The following is a 21,065-nucleotide window of genomic DNA, read 5'->3' as shown; positions in this document are numbered from 1 at the left end:
CCAGGCCGTAAGAATTAAGACAGCATGACTTTAATAACGGCAAATACTGCTCCATTCATATGCAAATGTATACATATACGTATATGTATATGTATATGTATATATGTATATATGTATATGGATATGTATGTATATGTGTGCTGCAAAGCCAATAGGGGTGGGGGTCCTCAGTACATTGTATGCACTGAGAGTGGGGGTCGGGGCTCTCAGTTGACTTTGTCCTGGGCCCAACCAAAGCTGACAGCAGCCCTGTGCATATATATTATGCATGTGGGTTCAGCGTGAGACTGAGGGTGTGTGCGTTATAATACGAATGTTTCACTGTATTCAATGGTTTTCATGGGAGTGGGTGGTGGAAAACATGGGAAGACTTCAGCTTGGTTTAGTGGTGTTTATTTGTCACAGAAACAGAACACTTGTCAACATCTTAAAGGGATGCTTGGGATAATGTAACTGCTTTCAATGTTACTGGAAAAAAAACGACATTTATCTGCAAAACATACTGTAATTTTTCTTTTTTTTAAAGAAAGCATAAAAAAGAATTCTTACAGTAGAACATCTGCCTGTGTTGCTGAGGATCTGAACAACTACAACTTCTTAGTTGTGATATATAAATACATGTTGTATACTGTCCACTATACTGTGCAGGTTGTAGTCAGTGAGGCACTTGGCACATCTTTCTATGAGGAGCACAACAGTGTTGTACCAAATTTAAAGAAGAAGAAAAAAATCACAAATGCACCCTTTTGCTTCATAAATAATTCAAGAGCAACTTCAATGGCTGTTGTCCACTGTGATCTTTGATTGTGACACAAACGTTAACATTACGAAGATGTGAGTAAAAATATAGCCTATGTTTTACAGAAATAGTGTTATCTGCTCTACACGCACTCCTGCATGACAATCGTGTCACACAATTGACAGAAATAGAATGTGTCACATACTGTAACAAAAGAGGTGCTGAATTAAAAATCTGCTGAATTAAAACTGAAAACACTTATTAAGTCTATGTGCAAGATACCGAGGACAAGTGGTATGATTGGTCCTCTATCAATATATAGCTACTATTTAAAATGGTTGCAAAGTGCTGTTTTAAGAACAGATCTATTTAAATACAAATTTCATGTGAGATTTTGTACACTGTCAAAACTATAAATTCTGATAGTAATGGTCAACAGCTTATAAGTGTTACATACGTACATACAAACATACATACATACAAAAAATAAATATGCTGTACTATAATTAAATATAGCCCACAGTTCAGAATTTATACATAAATAAATGTGAATGTCAGATGAATAACACTAGTCTAAAATTCTACCTTGTCCTGCATAAGAGTCTCCACTCTATGGACTATACGCATATTTTAGGCATACAAAGGTAAATATAGAATAAATAATAATTCAATTAACTCTAGAAGATTGAATTGTCAGTCAAAAGAGCTAAATCAAGCAATTAGATTCAATGGAGACGAGCATTTAGTTTTAAAATTTTGCATTCTACTTCAATCATTTAGCTATCAAATCATACAACAGAGTTCAAAGATACATTAAAATATACAATATCTTGTGTTAATTATGTGTGTGGTTGATGTTCAGTTTTACAGAGTTGTGCACAAGTTAAATATGAGGTGACACATTTTAAGACAAAAAGCAATTATTTAAAAAAGAGGAGGACACTGTAGTTTTCTAGATAGTTGTTTCAGGGGCCTTTCGAGACAAAAACCACACCTTCATGGGGTCCTTCTTGCCTTTCATAGTGACTGGCCCTCTGTACTCCAGGTGAAACTGTGGGTCTGCATTTTCAGCTGACTGCAAACACCTGTAACACAACATACAGCAAATACCAAAAGGTTGCAATACCTGAAAAAGATGTCAAATTCTGTGGTATAGACTTGGAATAGAAACAATTTATATATACATGTATATAAATTCTGCCCAGGTCCTCTCAATTTTAATGTATCAGCAATGAGGAAATACTTTTAAGTGCCCAAAAACAGCAGTTTAATAATAACTTTACCTGTATGTGTACTCAGAGACATTAATCCTGCCCTTCTCTCCTGTGGTCTCTGTGCGACTTGTGAGGTTCACAGTGTTTCCGAAGAGGCAGTAACGGGGCATCCGCTGACCAATGACCCCAGTGACCACCTCCCCTGTATGGATACCTATGGTTATCTGGGGGGAAAAAACAGGCATGTTTGAATTTATTTATTTTTTAGATTTTTTGTTGGACTTTTTTTAGGACCATGTGAGAGGTGGACAGGAAGCGAATTGGGAGAGAGACGGGGAGGGGTCGGCAAAGGACCCGGGCCGGGAATCGAACCCAGGTCAGCCGCATGGCAGGCGAGTGCCCTACCGGTTGGCCACGTCAGGGCCAGGCATGTCTGTATTAACTAATAATTCTGAACAGATATCACTTTCCAATTAAAGGATATAACGGATGTTAAACAGGGTGCATTGGGATTAAGTAGTAAAGCAATGATTGAACTGGCCAATCACTGGGATTTTCACAAGATTCTTGTTCAGTTGTATCAGCCTACAATAGGTGTTTTTGGGAATGGGAATATGAACAGAGAAAAACAAGTTTCCAAACACTGCAGTCTTTTTTTGTTTGGTAAGTCATGATATGCTCAATATGATAAATATTTTACTATCCTGCCCTGTGTCGTTTATACACCATTTTCCCAGCTCTTTTACTCTATCATGGTGACATTTTGTTCATCCTTAGCTTCTCTGCCCTTCTTTATTACAGATTGTGTCCCCAGGGAACATTTGTGAGTGGCATTATATTTATAAATAGTTCCCACAGACACAGAGCCATGTGTTAACTGTAGCAAGACACTGGCCTGAAACCCCTCCTGCCTGCCTGTGACAAAGCAAGAGCACATTTACATGTTGTTCTTAACCTCTGGGGTATAAACACAGTAAACCGCACATTTACAGATGCTGGCATTTCAGACCAACTACATGGCAAACACCACTATGTGAACCAGTTAATGATACTATGTTGTGTGTACTGTATCAAGATAAGAACACAGTGCTGTTTCAGCTCTGTCAAACGGGAAGGAACTAAATGTTCAGCACAAACTAAATGTGAGTTCATTTTTGCAATTCAGGTCCATATGGTCTTTTGTACTTCTTGCAAACAATAGCTTCATGCATGTGTGTGTGTGTGTGTGTGTGTGTGTGTGTGTGTGTGTGTGTGTGTGTGTGTGTGTGTGTGTGTGTGTGTGTGTGTGTGTGTGTGTGAGGGTGTGAGGGTGTGTGTGCCGCACACGCTCATGTGTCATCAGACCAATGAATGGCCTCTTCGTTTAGGCAACCCCCCTTTTCCAATTCCACATCTTCATGGGTCACGGATACAATAACAAAGCCAACCGGTCTGTTTATACAAATGACGAACTGTGGAGTATCACAGTTACAACAGCTTGCTCTGGCGATAGAGATCCTCAGGGCCTATTTTAAGCCACAAATGCATTCTGGACACAGGAGACTCCTTTGCCCAGAAAGAATAAAATTATACATTTTATATAAAATATTTAAATATTCGCCTGCTTTAATATTCCTGCATGATCCAGTGTTTCCCACAACCATTATGGTGTGTGTGTGTAGCATTGCAAGAAAGTTTTCCCAAACTCTGATTTGTCTGGCCAAACAAGGCTGTATGGTAGGAGGTGGCTGTATGGTAGGAGGTGACATGTTTGTGGGACTGTCAGCACTCTGCTGCCATCTCAGAGCCAGCAGTGACAGATGGATGTCGGCCTACTGACACAGATGATGCTCTCTGAGCTCCCGAAACTCAAACTACATGAATTTAGAAAAGGGTTTAGAGATGACAGGGAGCCATATACAAAGTACAAACAATTCCTCATACATGTATTATGAACAGGAGAGAAAAGGCCATTTAAAAGGAAAAAGTTAGCACACACCTGTTTGATTTTGCTCATATATTCTTCAGAGAAAACAATGCGCTTACACTGTTGCCTTCAAATTAATACAGTTCTTAACTGGGTGCTGAATCCCACATAAACCATAGATGAGGAAATGAGGCGAAGGACAGCACCCTTTAGATTCTTTAGAAGAGTGCTGTGCTTGCCTTCCTTTCCTCATCATCAGGTTCACTCAGGAAGAACAGGCCATATTTCTCACCTGCACAGGTTCGTCATCCACCTTCACCTGTCCGGCGATCTCCATCATGTCCAGGGCTAGGTGGCAAATGGACTGGGCATGGTGGGTACAGGGCTCAGGGAGGCCGCTGACTGTCATATATTTATCACCAACCGTCTCCACCTGCCAGGGGAGACCAGACCACAGAAACATTCATAAGAAAAGAAAAGAACAAACAAACAAAAGAACTAAGTGTCATTATCTGTATCACTGCAATTTTGTGAGCTGGAAAATGCAGGGTATTGGAGGGTGAAAGAAACTGCTTTTTCACATGACTGAAATGCATTTTTTTTGTCTAATGGACCTTTAAATGCTTCACGTAACATTTTAAATATTTGCAACCTTCATTTAGAAGTGTGGCGGTGTAACGTGTGCAAATGGCATGTCTATCTACTCATTACTTTCCCTCACTATTTGTGAGAAAATACTTAAGAGCCTTTCGTGACCCAATCCCACAAGTAAAAGAGGAATCCCATTCATGTGGGCAATGTCTATTTTGGCACCAAAGACATCTGGCCACAGGCTAACACTGTCGATATTGGGACATGTTTCTGCTTCAGTCCTGTGGAGTCGAAGACAAGTGAATACACCACATGACAAAACACTTAAACAGCCATGTCTGCACAGAGATAGCCATGGCCATACAGAGACTGTAAAATTCTCAGACCACCTGGCTGTTGGAAGGGTAAGAGTAAATATTACTTTCTTTGGTTAGCCAGTATTGAGATCCTTGCCTAGTGCACAGCGTGGTTAACGCAGCTTCTTAAACTGCATTCTTCTCTAAAAGCCTGAGGGCTGGGCTTTCAAAGCTGATGGTCTGTGTAGAGTTTGCTATAGAGGTACATTTGTTTATTTTAGTACATGCAGTCAAAAAACACTGGTCAAATACATAGATAATACATAGGCACGGAAACACAGCGGAAAAAAACTAAATCTATATATATATATTGAAGAGTTTATTTGCAAAACTGTGCATCTCATCAAAGTTGGGAAATTGAAATTTTTGTATTGGGCATTCCATTGCATTGCATTGCAAAATGCATATTATATAGGTTGAAAAAGTAAACGTATGTTTGAATGGCAAGACTTCACACATAGATGACAGGACCTCTGAACAGTAATTTTCAATAATAAAATGCAAAAATAAGTTAAAAATGGTAGTGATGATGCAAATAATCTCTTCACATATATATGCCTATACAGTATAATATATATTCTGTACATGCAACATGAATTATCTCTCACCTTGTAGACATAAGGGTTCTTCCGTGTGTCAGTCAGAATGTCAAATCTGGTGTACACATCATTAAGCAGATTGACTATCTTGATGGCTCCTTCAGCCGAGGCATGCTTGCTGCAGAAGACGTTGAATCCCACAATGCCGCTGAAGAGGATGGTGACATTGTCGTAACGCTTGGCAGGCACTGGTCTCTTGTGACGCAGCTCATTGGCCACTGATGGTGGCAGCACAGAATACAACAGTCTGCAGAAAACATTAACAAGATGTTATAATGAAATCCACACAGGTTCAAAGCAGAACACACAATTTGAAAGATACCGCACAGACAGAACATGTGCAAAACATAAACAAACAGAAAGGGGCTGAATGGTTTATAATTTCACACTTGTTGAACAAAATATGTTCACTGATTTTGTGAAACTTATCTTATCTCAACAGTTTATCTTATCTTATCTTATCTACATGCAAACACAAGAAATATATACTATACTTTATTCAAAATGTAAAGGAACCACTATGGTGCATTGAGGCATTTTCACTGAGTAGCCTTGGGGAAGATTTTCGAAGAGAAATCAGCGTCCTCCAAGGACATGTACCTCAGAGCCTTATCTCTTAAAGCAGCGCTTGGGAGTGTCAAGAGACGTTGCCATGGTAACCAGCCCATGCCTCACTTTGAGGTTCAGCGTGAGAAATGTTGAATAATATATCACATTTCACACCCAGTGTTTTTAAAAATATAGTCAATCTGCAATTTTTCAGTTCAACTCAACAGCAACCATGAAATGTGCTAGTGGCCTCGACTCTCCCCTTTTTGGTCAAGGTGTTTTTGGTTAGGGCAGTAGGATTGTTTTCACACCAAGGAGTTGTAGAAATCAATCTGTATCTTTGGATCTGAGAGCTGAAATTCTTCAAAAACACCTCTTTGCTTTTATTCACGGGATTCATTCCTGTTTTTTTCCTAGCATATTTACATTTAAAGACTGCGACCAGGCGGTCATGATGATTATGTATCCCATTTGCTTCAAATTTTTGACTTGAAAGTGTTTCCACCTTCCTTTATAAATTACATGGAAATTTCCTGCAGCCTTGGGCCTCGGAAATAACATTTCGGTGTTGTGAATTATATGCTGGGAGAGAGCTTCTACAGACGAGCAGGCCTGGGAGCACAGATAAGCCTGATTCTATTCATCCAGCTCCAGCCACTGCACCTTTCTTACCGTCTTATCAACCAGCTCCTGTCTCCAAAGGTGTGGGGGAACACAGTGTGGCCCACAGAGTGTGTGTTCTCACCGAAAATTATGCTGAGGAGACGCCTTACATATTCATGAACTGTTGTGATTGTCCGCCACCTCAGTCAGGTGTATCTTGTCGTTGTATTGAGACAGACAGCACTAATGTTTATAGACCTCGCTAGGTTCAACACCGACCCACACACGCAGGCATGCACGCACGGACGCACACACACACATACACACACACACACACACACACACACACACACACACACACACACACACACACACACACACACACACACACACACACACACACACACACACACACCATATCAACTTTGAGTAAAAAAATAAATAAATACACGCCTATGGAGCTTGAGGGTGAGAGCTCGCATTTTTAAGGAGCACAAATTCTTGGTGGTATCTGGCATATAAGCTACTGGCAGGTAACTATAGCTGATGGAATAAGTAGAGTGTGAATTTCTGATGCCTGGCTCTTGCCCGACCTGTAGTTCCACGCAGCTTCGTGAACTACTAGGTCCGATTATTTTTTGACTGGAGAAATGGAATCCTGCTACAGTCTCCCAGACCTCTGTGTGTGTTGGAGATCCACCAGGGGGATCCAGAGCTACACACACACACACACACACACAGGTCTGGTAGGAGCCAGGCTAGAATTTCTGGACGATTTTTTCTGATAATGTGAAAAATGTTTTCGGAAAACTCTCAAAATGGGAAGACAGTGGGAAGTAAATAAAAAACGGGAGGGTTGACACACACACACACACACGTTCACATGTACAAAAAAACATACATGGTCATGTTTGCAGGTGCGCACACATCCAGCACAACAACTGCATTTGGGCAATCTCTTAGCTCACACCATAGCTAATAGATGTTGGTATAATGCACAAGAGCCTCTCCAAGGGGTGATATAACACATCTACAGGCAATTAAGAAGAGCAAAGAGCATCTGCATTACAACACCAAAAAAACACACAGCTGCGTGAGCCTACGCTACTTCCCATAGGAGTATTATGATTGGCTCAATAGATGAGATAAGGTGCTTCTAATGAGTTGAGGGTGGAGATTGTGCACATCCAGGAAGAGGTGCAGGACAATGCCGGACTGCAGCTTTTGGAGTGTGGATTACATTTCGACTTCAGCAGTCTTCATCAGATTCTGTTGAAGTCGAAATGTAATACAACCTTGAAATAATAAAAAAACAACTAAAATGATTTTAAGTGTGTGGACTCCTCCATTCCAAAAAGTTAAGGTGCTTCTAAACCTCAGAGACAGATACAGAGGAATTCTCCTGTCTTTGGTCATTGCCACCCAACCATGACATACATTCTGGTGCTGGCACAACAGTAGAACAAGAGGACTCTGCTGATAATAAAAGACAGACAGACAAACAGACATGGACAGAGAGAAACAGACAGAGAATATATATATATATATATATATATATATATATATATATATATATATACACACACACACACACACACACACACACACACACACACACACACACACACACACACACACACACACACACACACACACACACACACACACGGCCTGTAGTAACCTCTACTTCTATAGATTTGATTAAAAAAAAAACATAATGAGTTCTTTCTTTGTGTCTCCGTGTACTACTGCCACAGAGCCGGGCCAATTAAACGTGACAGTCCTCTCAATACCCGTCTTAGACTCCGCACTCCACCACCACCACCATGAACTTTTCAGAGAGGGAACCCCCTGTCCCTCTCTGCTCTCTCAAACACCTGTGTGTGTTTGCTGGCTGGATGCATGTGAGCCAGGGGGCTGTGGGACTATTGACCTTGTCTTCAATTCAGACAAACATGCCCTGCAGGGCCAGACATGCTTCCCTTCAGCAGCTTGTGTCTACAGAGTTTATTATTCCAACGGCGAAACAGGGGTGGCTGTTTCATACATCTGTTTTTACTGAATGTGGAATGGATCAAAAGCACACCAGCAGCCCTACCGTGGCTCAAAAGGTAGGGCACTGGGCTGTTATGCCGGTGACCTGGGTTCGATTCCGGCACGGGTAATTTGCTGATCCTTCCCCGTCTCTCTCTCACCACTTGTTTCCTGTCCCACTCTTCGCTGTACTGTGCCCCACCCCAAAAAGAGTGAAGCACAGAGGCAGACTACCAGTAAGGTGAAATGCCCTGCCCTATCAAGAAATAATGGTGTGAACAATAATACAAATTTGAAGAAATTTTGCAAACCAACATAACTGGTGTTGTGCATTATATGAATACTAATGTTTTGAAATCAAATGGTACAAGTATAATAAATGATTGGGAAGGGATTTTAAGTGTGTTCCGTCTACCTTCTGACAGTTTTGAATAAATAACTAGGTTGGTAACTTTCCTGATACATCCTGTCAATGTTATGGCACCTTCTCTTCTGCTCCCTACCTCACAACTGGAAGCATAAAAGTTTCAGTCTGCCCTGAAAAAAGCAGGCACTTGATAAATGTGATCTAATGGACTACTTCAAAATATTCACTCACAAACTCAGAGTTTTCCTGCTCTCTCTCTGAGGGAACAGAGCAAATGGAATATCCGCTAGAACATCTAAACAGAACATCTGCACTGTCTATCACAGCTGAAGTAGCCAAGTGGATGCTGTTTCACATGAAACTGAGAGAGTCGGATCTTGTGCTGCATACACCTGTCCGTTTTCTTCTTCTAGGGCACTGAGCTGCTACGCAGGCGACCCGGGTTCCATTCCGGCCCGGGTCATTTGCCGACCCCTCCCCATCTCTCTCCCCATTCGCTTCCTGTCCACCTCTCATACTGTCTACTATCATCAATAAAGTTGAAAAAGACAAAAGAAAAGAACATCTAAACAGAATATCTGCACTGTCTATCAAAGCTGAAGAAGCCAAGTGAATGCTGTTTCACATGAAACTGGACAGAGAGAGTGGGGTCTTGTGCTGTGTATAGTATAGTATACCACCAGACCTGTCTGTTTTCTTCTTCTCGTCCTCCAGGGCGCGGAGGGTGTGCTGCAGGCGGTCGGTGAGGATCTCCAGCTCCTGCGTCAGCTTGTACTCCTCACGGAACTGCTCCCCCAGCAGCACCAGGTCTCGCGTGGCATCATGCAGCGGGATGTCGCTCAAATACAAGCCACGCCTCGTCAGGTCATCCAGGTTCATCACACTAGCAAAAAAAGAGGCCAGCATCCGGGACATTTAGGAACGGGTGGTGAAGAACTGGTTAATCAGACGTATTTCATACATGGGGTCCTTTAAATGAAATGGCAAGTGGGTACACTGTTTACAACATGACACATTTTGAAAAGGTGTCTGGGAAGTAGCTTATGTTGTATTTTAAATGAACAAACAAACCATATGTAAAATAGCTGTATAGCTCATAATGGTTTACATTACACTGCTTTCACTATTTATGTTACAACAAGGCACATATTTTTTGCTATTTTTTTCTCTGCGAATGTTATGGCAATGCAGTAGGTCGTGTTCACTATGTGGAAAAATACAGCAGAGAACCAGCTGGGGGGTTTAGCTCTGCTGATGTTGTTTTGTTTTCCCATGCAGAGAAATGCTGTTCATTCGTGCTTGACTGTTTTCAGGCTAAGGCCGGCAGCCCAGTCCACAATTTTGTTACAGAATGGCTACTTGGCGCCTGCAGCTTCTGAACGAGAACCCTTCACAGGAATTAACATTTCACAGAATCTCAGAGCCAGGCCCGAAATACAGCTACTCTGCCCAAGGGGAGGGCTGCAGGCACTGCACACAAGCAGAAAACCACTCGCAACACAACAGTTCAGACAGATGCTCTCAATTCGGCTTTGGTGATTGATTTTATTGCCTTAAAGGGACACTGTGCAGGAAATGGTCAAAAAAGGTACTGCAACCATGCTGCTCATTGAAACTGGGCTGCCTATTGCCAAATTTGATCTTTATATGAAAGTTTACTCAGTAATAAACAAATATTTCCTAGTATGGTCCAAGTAGAGTCATTTTTGCAGCTAAAAATGGCTATTTTTGGAAATTCAAAATGGTGGACCATGGAGAAGATCCCCCTTTTCATGTATGAAAAGTACAGTTTTTCCAGTCATAATGAATACTTAGAATTTGATGGTGGTGGTAAGTACTCATGAAAAAGGTAACATTAGTGAATGGGCAGCATGAATTCTGGAAATAAACAACTAAAAATCTCACACAGTGTCCCTTTAAACATCATCTGGATTTCAACAGTTGTCCCAATTAATTATTGATCTTATTTATTTTTACATTTTTACAATACAACCTTTTCAGGAATCAACACACCATCTGTGAATATACAGATCACCTTCTGTATATAGCAAACACACACTAGTCCACAATATTTAAATTGGAGTTTAAATTTAGTTTACAGAGATAGCAAAACTGTGAGTCTTCCCATAACTATTCAGCTCAGAATGTATCTCCCAAGTATAACTTCTCCCAACTACTGTATATACTTGTAGCCCCCCTGCACACCGTACCATCTGAGGCACACTGTAATAGTCATTGAAAGGCTAATAATTCCCATAGTATTACTCTACTATGACATAACACAGGGCCTTTAGTAACACACTACAAATCGGTCATTGCCATTCTGGAAACAAAACATGTATAAGGCATGTTGACAGTGAGGAGGAGGAGGAGGAGGAAGATGACTCCTACCTTGGGGAGCAGAGGAAGAGGATGTTTTCTGTCTCAGGGAGGGAGATCATTTGGCCCTTGAGCCGCAGGCAGCTGCTCTCTGTGCCTGTCAGCTCATCCTCATTCTCAGCCATCTCCACGTTCAGCAGCCCTTCCTGCAACAGGTTTACACGCCAACGGCTTTTCTCAGTAACACATTATCCAAAATACATGTGGAGAGAGTGGCCGTACACCACGGTGCAAGGCTGACAGCTAACACCCACCACACATTTGCTGTTGTGATTCCGCAAACAGCCATTGGGCTAGATGACAGTGACGGTGACAGGGACAAACCTGCAACGGTTCTACTACACCGGCTGCAGGCAGCATACTTTTCCGCCCAAAAAGCGTTGAGAGAAAGAAACTAGATACTAAATGATGAAACAGCAAGGTGGAGTAACCGTGAGGCGCCCTAATAATTAGTGCATCACATCCCTTTCCAAGTTACAAATAAAGTCAGAGACCCTAAACACCTTTGTAAATTAAAAATAATATAAGAAAGCAATTCAGGTCTTTCCCTCTTGCTACAGCAGTCAATACTTAAATGTTGTTGTCAGCCAGTCTGTAAAAAAATGCAGCAGCTGGTCCATGAGAACTGTAAATGCACATTTTTGTCAAGAGTAACACTGTGAATATGTCTGGGGTTCATTACAGATTTAGCTTCAACTTAGTACCCTTTTGGCACAATACAAGTATGCTTCCTGTGTAGTAACCAGCCAATGCAATGTGTTCCCTTTGTACAGTCAACTTCTTACAATGGTGTTTTTACAGTCTTCTGTGAGCAGAGGTTGGCACTATTACCTTGCTGCGTAGCACAAACACAGTGTTAATGTGGGAGAGTATTCCATGGAAGCTGAAGTCAATGTGAGGTCGCACCAGGGAGAAGACTGAGGACAGGTTGCACACACCGGGCTGGAGCTGAGAGAGAGGGGAAGAAAGACCCGTTAAACGCTCTGCAACCATCTATGGTAATTGATGAGTAATGACCATAACTTCAATGTACAACAACAAAAAAATCTCTAGCAGTTTACAATTTTAATTCATTTTCATAATGTTGTGCTATCTGCAGAGAAGTTCTGGAACCCCATCTTTATCTTTTTACAAAACCAGTGCAGATGCTGCAGTGAATCTCTTTGAGGTTACAGGAAAACACCAGAGTGCATTACATCCAGGGCTTGAAAACGAAATTATTTTATTATAAACCGGTTCGAAGCCCTGATTACATCATGTGCGAGGTCTCATGAGCATATGAAGGCGCAGGGGAGCAGTACAGTACCTGTGGCAGGACCCTGAAGATGGCATTTCCACACTGCGTAAGTGTGAGGTCCTGATCAAACATCAAGTGGAAGGGGAAGGCCTTGCAGAAAGTGTAGGGACTGATCCTCGTCTCCTGGGTGCCGTTCTCCTCAAAGCCATCCAGGTCTTCGTAGAAGGCCTCTTCCTCTGACTCTTTCTCCTCAATGAGGAACTTGATGTGATCACACTCCTCACCCTTCTGCTGGATGACCTGGATGGTTGGATAACGAATGCAAGGACAAGATGAAAGCTGGACGAGTGTTGAAACAGAGAGGTAAACTGACTGATGAACAGGAACTTCTTATCCAGGGGATGATGGAAAAAAATGTTCACATAAAATCATGAAATAACCGAAAGGTATGTATAATGAATCTACATGTAACAAAAACAATCTACACACTTACTGGGTTGTGCTGAGCTCACTATGTGCTGCATGCATTCATGGATAGCATAACTGTGAGTGCTTATGCCTGTGTTTATAATTCAATGTTCTACCTCTCTGTGACACCGTGAACAATTGCCATTTTTGTGCATGCTTCATATTTGTACTCAAGGGCATGGCTGTAGAGCAAATTTTATGTTTGGTGAATTGATTTCATTATTTCACTCTGCTATTGTCAAAATAACAGCTTCAAAAATAATGTTATCAGACAGAGTGGCTGAGTGGCTTGAAGCGTGAAACGTGGTGAGACTGGTAAATGCTGAATTTTTTCTCTGGTTATGGAGCTCATGACGCTGACGTCAACCAACTGTCTCGTCGGTCTGTTGTCACCATGGTAACGCTGGCTAACATTTGGAGAAATCAGGTGTCACATTTGGATAGGGCTGTCAATTCATCCCTTTCATTTTGTACTAAGATTACAATGGGAAAAAAAAGAAAATTACGTTTTAGGGTTTGATGAGGGAGCTATATCTTTCATGAAAAAAGAGAAACCATGTGTATCCATATTTTTGCACTGAACATTCTCGCCTAACTTGTGGAAGAGCCTGCATTTGTGTGTTAAGCCGAAAAGAAAAGATACTGCACTTTTTGTGAATCTACATACTAAAATATTAGTATTTTCAAGGTAATCGTTAAATAATCACCTTTCCAGATTTCATGTATAATCAACAAGAGTACAATTGAGTTCACTGTTCAAACTGTATTTATCCATCAGCAGAGATGAATGAATAAGCCTATTTTCTCTCCAAAAAACAAATATTCATTCCTGTTTTAATGACTTGATTACTATGTATTCATAGTAGTCCATATCATTAGTCACATTGATTAGCCTGGGTTTTATCTGATAGCTCTGTTCTGACCTAACCAAAAAAAGACATACACAATGTACATGCAGGCCGCCTTGCACCTTCATCTAAAAATACACAGAGTGACTCACAATAAGTATCTGAGGCCAGTTTCAGATTAGCCCCATATGAGGGTCAACACCACACCACAACACAACCTCTTTCACCCAGAATTCTCGACAAGACAGAGAGACAGAGAGAGAGAGAGAGAGAGAGAGAGAGAGAGAGAGAGAGAGAGAGAGAGAGAGAGAGAGAGAGAGAGAGAGAGACAGAGAGAGAGAGACAGACAGACAGACAGAGAGACACACAGACCAAGCAAAAGTAGCAAGGAGGATATTCTAAAAGACAGCAAGAGCTCGTCACCTTCATCTCAATTTCTGTGCCATGGATCTGCTGTGCAACTGTCTTAATGATGCCGATGACAATGTCCTGCAGACCTTCTCTCTCCGAGTAGTAGTGCAGAACTAGGTTGTTTCCCTTCTCGCCGTCGGTGCACCGGAAAGACGGGGCTCTCATGCCCGGATAAATGGTTCCCAGATGGTCGTGCAGGGCATCTAAATTCTGTCATAAAAAAGCAGAGGTCAGCCTGACATTATTTTGATTTCCATGTTCTTTCATGCTGCTTCAGTTCTTTCTTGCTGCCATGCTTCAGAGTAGGGAATGCTATTTAGAGCTCATGTCAAACGGCTCTCACAATATTGTGTCAGCGGCACAGAGTACAGGTCAGCTGAAACGGAAATTGACAATTTCACGTCTATTTTTGAAATGGTAAGCTAAAGCCACCTTACCTGCAAGAACTCGCGAACATTGGACCCCAGCACACGAAGGATAGTGTCGTATCCAGATTCTTGGCAGAACTCAAAAAACATCTTTCCGAACATTTGTAGAATCTGGCCAGCATCTACCTCTGTAAGTGTAGAGTGTTTATGACCCTTGTGTCATATTCACAACATTGTTTTCACAATATAATACGGTATGTGTTAAAACTGTAGTGTTAATATTTCAACTTACTGAGGACCTTGCTTGCAGCTGCCACAAGATCATAGGTCTTGGCATCTTCATAAATAATTCTGACCAGGAACTGGCCTTCAACATCAAGTTGAGCTTCCCTCCTGTACAACAGGCCAAGCAAGCACTATCAGTTAGTCTGCAAGCATGTTTTGCAGTTTATGTAGTAGCCAGGCATTTTTACATGACAAACTGGAGAAGGTGGTCTCTTTCAAGCACATGTGCACTTCTTTTACATATTACAATAAAACATATAGAACTATAAAGCTTCAGGCACTCCCACTGAGCATGCATTGCACTGCTTGTAATGGTGGACACAATTTCATATTTTCCATCATTCCCAAAGAACCCATAAGATACTTCTAGTGCTCTTGCACTCTTCCCATTTTTGACCATACCTACCACCTGCCATCTTCAATACTACTAACTTGAGTAAATGGCTGACCCCAGTCATCTTCTGTATTGAGGTTTTTGTGAGCATCAATTGCCCCTTCCATTTTCTAGCATTTGTTAGCTTCTGACATTGAATCCATCTATTGCTTACAATTATTATCCAGCTACTCTAACTAGAGTGTGTTTGTTCAGAATTTGTTTTATTTTTTCCACCTGCCACCTGCACATATCATAACACAGTGTGTTATGCTTTTTTGATGATGTCTGGCTCTTTCTGGACTCAACTCCTCTCCATGTGAATTCTGCTCTGAGAACATAAGGGCTAGGACTACTGCAGTGTGCAGGCTTCCTGTGTGCATATTTCCACTGACAGGTCTGTGTAAGGCAACAAGACAAGGTGTCTACTCGTCCTACAGTACCTCACATTATCTGAGGCTGTGAGAAATCCCTCTGACAGATAGAAGAACAAACATGCACTTTGGCCCCGTCTGAGCGACAAACCCACCAGAGACTGACTCGCATGCATCTCATTGCCGGCGCCTACAGCATTTACAAGAGTAAATAGGAGACGGGAGGTGGCACAGTGCTTTGTTCTCCTGATACCAACAGCCTTTATCATGATTTGTGGACATTCACTGAAAGTTACAGTCCAAGTCCACGGCACCTGATAATATCTGGTTGTTAGATGGTTATTGAAACTCTATCTGTTTACATCCTTGAAACGACATGTGCTCACTAATGTTTGGCAACACGGAAAAATGCATTGAGTTTACTGCTAATTAAATTACTATGCTATTATTTATAGGCAGATCATGAACACAACAGGCATAATTTATTGGACTCAGTAATAATAGAATATGAAACCTAAAGGAAAAAACTCCCTCCCTAACCCTCTCTTTCCTCCTGCTTCTTGTTATGCCACGGAGAAGATCTACAGTATCTACATCTTGACAGCGAGTGTGCACAGCTTCAAGTGCAAGGTGACCAGAAAGGCATCACAATTCATGTCACAGATACAGTTATGGCTGAGAGCGTGACAAGCATCAGATACAGGACGCAGGAATGGTAGAGAGGTGAACAGCTCTGTAGAGGGCCAACTCAGAAGGGAAGGTCACACAACACTGCACTGTTCCACCATAGGGCAATAATTCAGACAATGCCGAAAATAATGTCATACAGACTCTATAGGATTCTATTTGCCTGATTATCATAGACTTGCAATCGAGATTCGATCTGAAGCAACGCCGCCGAAGGTGTTGCGTCACTAGGAGGGCGCAGCCTGGCTAGGATTCTATAGGACTCTATTAGGATGGCCCTGGAATGCTCTTTATTATTGAGCAGGGCTATTCAATCAAAAGCCACTGAGGGCCAGTTCTTCAAATTCCTCCCGAAGGGACCAAACATAAATATACTGTATATATATATATATATATATATATATATATATATATATATATATATATATATATATATATATATATATATATATATATTAGGGATGGCACAAACCGCACCGAAAACCGAAACCGTACAATTCACACACATACCGAACCGAACCGTGCAATCCATCGCAAACCGCAATTCATGTACTGCCCAGAAAAATATGTAAAACAGAGATTCTAGGAGTATCTTATCCAGTCTCTCTTTTTAAAACATTAGCGTATAAGACCAAATCAGAGGATGACACAATTAAAATCACACCATTTTCACATTATAAGCCTATACAAACCATATGTAGGATATTTAGTGATGAGTCCGATTCTATTTGCCAGTGCACCATTTATCATGAACTAAAGAAAAAAGAACCGTAGAGAACCGAAAACCGTGACCTTGACACCGCGATATGAACCGAACCGTGAATTTTGTGAACTGTACCACCCCTAATATATATATATATGGGTGGTTGACGTTTAAGGGCGTAACGCCAAAAAAAAAAAAGTTTTTCAAATTCCTGAAAAAAATGATGGATAAAAATGGGAAAAAAATAGAAAAAAATAAAGCACATAGTGGTCTGTGGAATTTCACCTTATTTTTGCTATTTTTGGGAAAATGTGTCCACATAGCATAGGCATGTCACACCGCAGGAAAATGGAGTCACACCACAGGGAATTCACTGCATTATGGCCATTTTAATCCTTTTGTATACATGACTGACATCTGAGCTCATGCTAACTTGATAATGATATCGTGTTTAATCTTAGTATGTGTTTTCATTAATAAAAAAACTTTTTTTCCTCCTATAAGAGTAGTCACACCACAGGACACCATAAAATTAACCTAAGCATTGGGTGACAGAAAGATTACAATATGAAGACATATTAAGAGGTTAAGTCACCTTAAACTTCCACAGCACTCTCCAATAACTGAGGTACTGACTGGTTAGGAGCCAGTCTTTAAGACCCTTGTAGTTGGCCTTGCAGCTGCCCATTCACAAACATTGACATACATGTCACCCCACAGGACGCAATTTGTGTTACGAAATTGAACTTGTAGTTAATATTACTGTCTTGAGTTTTTTCCACATTCACATATCTTAATCTAAAGTTAAGATTTATGCAATCATGCCAAATGCTTCATACATTATTCAAAATGTTGTTGGTTAATTTATATACTGTATATAATATTATATATTGTTTCATTAATGTTAGTCACACCGCGGGAAATTTGACATATAAACCTTTACATAAATCTTAACAAAAATGTTTCTTCTCATCTAAGACTAATATGAAACATAATGTACCACATCCTCTTTCATTGACATTTGTTTTTTAAAGGAAAATAACCATTTTGTAGGTTTCTAACCAATGTTACAAAAAAACAAGACGTCACGTCTCCCACCCACATATATATATATAAATCAATTTATATATATCTAAAAAATCAGGTTAAGACACACGGCAGTTCTCCAAATGCTCTCGCCATGTTATTCTTTGCTCTCATTGAAATAGTCACAAAACGTCTCACAAACAGCAGGAATTGCAATTAAATGATATCACAAATACATGAAGCATAACGCAGGGGAGTAGAGTACGCCTACTCTACACGCCATCCTCAACCCCCCACACTCACCCTCACCCTCACCCACACCCACCCACACACACACACACACACACACACACACACACACACACACACACACACACACACACACACACACACACACACACCTCTGTCTTTGAATTTGAAAGTGCTCTTCTCTGTCCTTACTCTCAGGTTTTATAGGGCCACTTGTAGAGTGTTACAAATCAGAACATCTTCCAAGATGTGTGCAGTGCAGGAAGTCTCCAAAGTGCATGTCTTTTCCGGACTAAACAAACTCACAGCAGACATGCCCACACTCACCGTTCACAGAACCCACATCACAACACTCACCAGTCTCAACATATTTTCCGCCACACTGCTAATGGAATAAATAAAAAGTCTATTGAACATTAGAGTCAAGTTGGGGGAAAAGTCTTGATTTGCTACAGTATCCTGGCCCTCACTCTGGCAGGACACATTCTCCTCACAGCACAACACCTGAACAAATAGCACAATATGAGGTAACAAATTGTAAACCAGAAAAAAACAGGACCAAACATTCTCAAAATAGAAGCAGCGTGAATAATTGCTCCATTAATCATGTGCAGCCTAGGCCCAAGATAACTCTCGTGATAACATGCAGCTCAAATCTTTCCGCTTAGGTGAGACTGACCAGGCTCTTCAAAAACATGCTTGGATAAAAACAGCTGCGACATAAAAGGGTGAAATGAAAGTCATGCCTAGAAGAAAGGAGGTTGGGGAAAAGTCAAATAAACTCCACTAACTTAATGTTTGTGAGTCAAAGGGACAACGCTGAACTGTTTCTGCATGGTTCTGACTGTGGCAATTTGGGCTGCAGAGTCATGATAACTTTACATCTATTGATGGCCCAGCTGTTATCAGTTGGAGCACAGACCAATGACCAATTGGAAATCCAAGCACATCCGGAGTAAAAATGCAGAGGCTACTATTAAGTTGACTTACTAGTTATGATCTGTGTCAACAACTGAGCATTATAAAACGTATTTTTTTCTAACAATTGCTTTTCGTGAACGTGAAAGCAATGAAATTGCATTTAGGCCTATGCCTCACCCATGCAAGGGGTATCCCCCCACTGGTACCCCAAGAAAGCAGTGTGGCGGGATGGTACCATGCTCAGGGTACCTCAGTCATGGAGGAGGATGGGGGAGAGCACTGGTTAATTACTACCCCACCAGCCTGGCAGGTTGGGAGTCGAACCGGCAACCTTTGGGTAACAAGTCTAGCGCCCTAATTGCTTACCCCCGGAACTATAAGCTATTGGTTATAAATAAGTGAATGGCAAGCAAATACAGCCGAATAATCCTGCAATTTATCAGTCTTAATCCATTTGGGGGGAAAAGTCACCTCTTACACCTCTACCAAAATTAGGCCTACAGGTACAGGTTAGGCTAATTGAGGTAAGATATTATCAACTTGATTCTTCCGCATTCCACTGTGTGATGTTGGAATCATAAGCTGTCATCCTCATGTGACCATCACAGTGATGCTGAGAAACTAGGCTAACATGAAAATGTATGGTAGACTAAAGGCATTTATGGCATTGTAACTAATGAGAACTGCAATAGGCTACTAAAGTAGGCTTATCATGACTGTAATCAAGCTATGCAAATAGTCTATGGACATGATAGGCTGACAGAATGACTATCATTTTACCAAAGGTGAGTTATAAGTGGGGTACAACAGATTAGGTGTGAACTATGAAGACATCATTGGAAAGTAGCCTATAGGCCTAATATTGAATTTGATATCAGGAAAGAAACGAGTAAACTTACTTAATGTCCTCCCAGACTTCGGGTCCATAATTTCTCAGTACCAGAAGTTCCAAAGCGTGATTCACAAACCCGTACTGTAGACAAATCACAGTTTTGTAGTCCTTTTAATCTGGCAACAGTAAAACTATAAACAGACCCTATGTAGAAATAGACTACGGTTGCAAGAATACGGGGTCTCCGACGACCAGACTACATCGACTAACACATCTTTAGTTGAACTGCATTTCGTTGGTAAATAAATCACAACAGGTTTAAAGTGCATTGCTATTTGCATTTTTCAGAGCCCACACTAAAACCGATGTGCATTTACTAACCACCCTGCAGAATTATTTTATGTACCGTAGGCTACTGACGTAACCAAAGCAAAACAGTCTTCCGCATTTATGAGAAACAGAAATCAGCATTTGTACCACAGAAAAGCATCATGAAAGCGATACATACCATGTTGTAGAAAAAAGTATCCTTCCCAGTGACACGCGTTGGTAATAATTATCAGCACTAAATACAGTTATTGCAATAACTAGAGGCTGAGGTTGTTATGTGGGAAACAACCATTCCTGAAAATATTTCTCATTAGAGTGACACACAACGCGTCCAATAGAAGGTCAGCGTGTCGAACTGCTAACCAATAGGAGAAGACAGAGGCAGGCGAGGCCGAAATGATGCTCACTGATGCTGCATGTGGCCTTATCAGTAAAAATCACACACACCATACTCTCATCTTTGCATCCCAGTGTGTGTATGACGCATTATCCTATGTAATAATTATCTTGATTGCCTCACTACTAATGGATATGGATTTAGACATAAGGTAGGACTACAAAGGCCAACAGATAGGCCAAGTGATAGTATTCTCTCTCTCTCTCTCTCTCTCTCTCT

General features: G+C 41.1%; 1 protein-coding gene across 1 annotated transcript; it reads right to left on the bottom strand.

Annotated features, from left to right (window-relative positions):
- Window positions 1–377: 377 nt before the first annotated feature.
- On the bottom strand, window positions 378–20,743 carry gucy1b1 (guanylate cyclase 1 soluble subunit beta 1). The gene is made up of 13 exons (XM_063218386.1): window positions 20,628–20,743; window positions 20,187–20,260; window positions 14,962–15,062; window positions 14,739–14,857; window positions 14,314–14,511; window positions 12,644–12,874; window positions 12,169–12,285; window positions 11,350–11,483; window positions 9,644–9,841; window positions 5,415–5,652; window positions 4,152–4,292; window positions 2,023–2,177; window positions 378–1,824 (listed from the first exon to the last, which is right to left on the bottom strand). Exons 1-13 carry the CDS (start codon window positions 20,628–20,630, stop codon window positions 1,692–1,694), a joined length of 1,842 nt encoding a protein of 613 aa, XP_063074456.1. The 5' UTR covers window positions 20,631–20,743; the 3' UTR covers window positions 378–1,691.
- Window positions 20,744–21,065: the final 322 nt, after the last annotated feature.

This window comes from Engraulis encrasicolus, chromosome 16 (assembly GCF_034702125.1).
Source record: "Engraulis encrasicolus isolate BLACKSEA-1 chromosome 16, IST_EnEncr_1.0, whole genome shotgun sequence".
Lineage (NCBI taxonomy): Eukaryota > Metazoa > Chordata > Actinopteri > Clupeiformes > Engraulidae > Engraulis > Engraulis encrasicolus.
The sequence above is the reverse complement of the archived record's forward strand: the minus strand, read 5'-3'. Positions and strand labels throughout refer to the sequence as shown.

What these genes read in the sequence shown, in the direction of transcription:
- gucy1b1 (XM_063218386.1), bottom strand. An exon ending in CTCTTCCTCTGCTCCCCAAG is followed by an intron (nt 9,842 to 11,349) that starts GTAGGAGTCATC and finishes TTTTTTTGCTAG; the next exon opens with TGTGATGAACCTGGATGACC. An exon ending in GAGAAGAAGAAAACAGACAG is followed by an intron (nt 5,653 to 9,643) that starts GTCTGGTGGTAT and finishes TGTTTTCTGCAG; the next exon opens with ACTGTTGTATTCTGTGCTGC.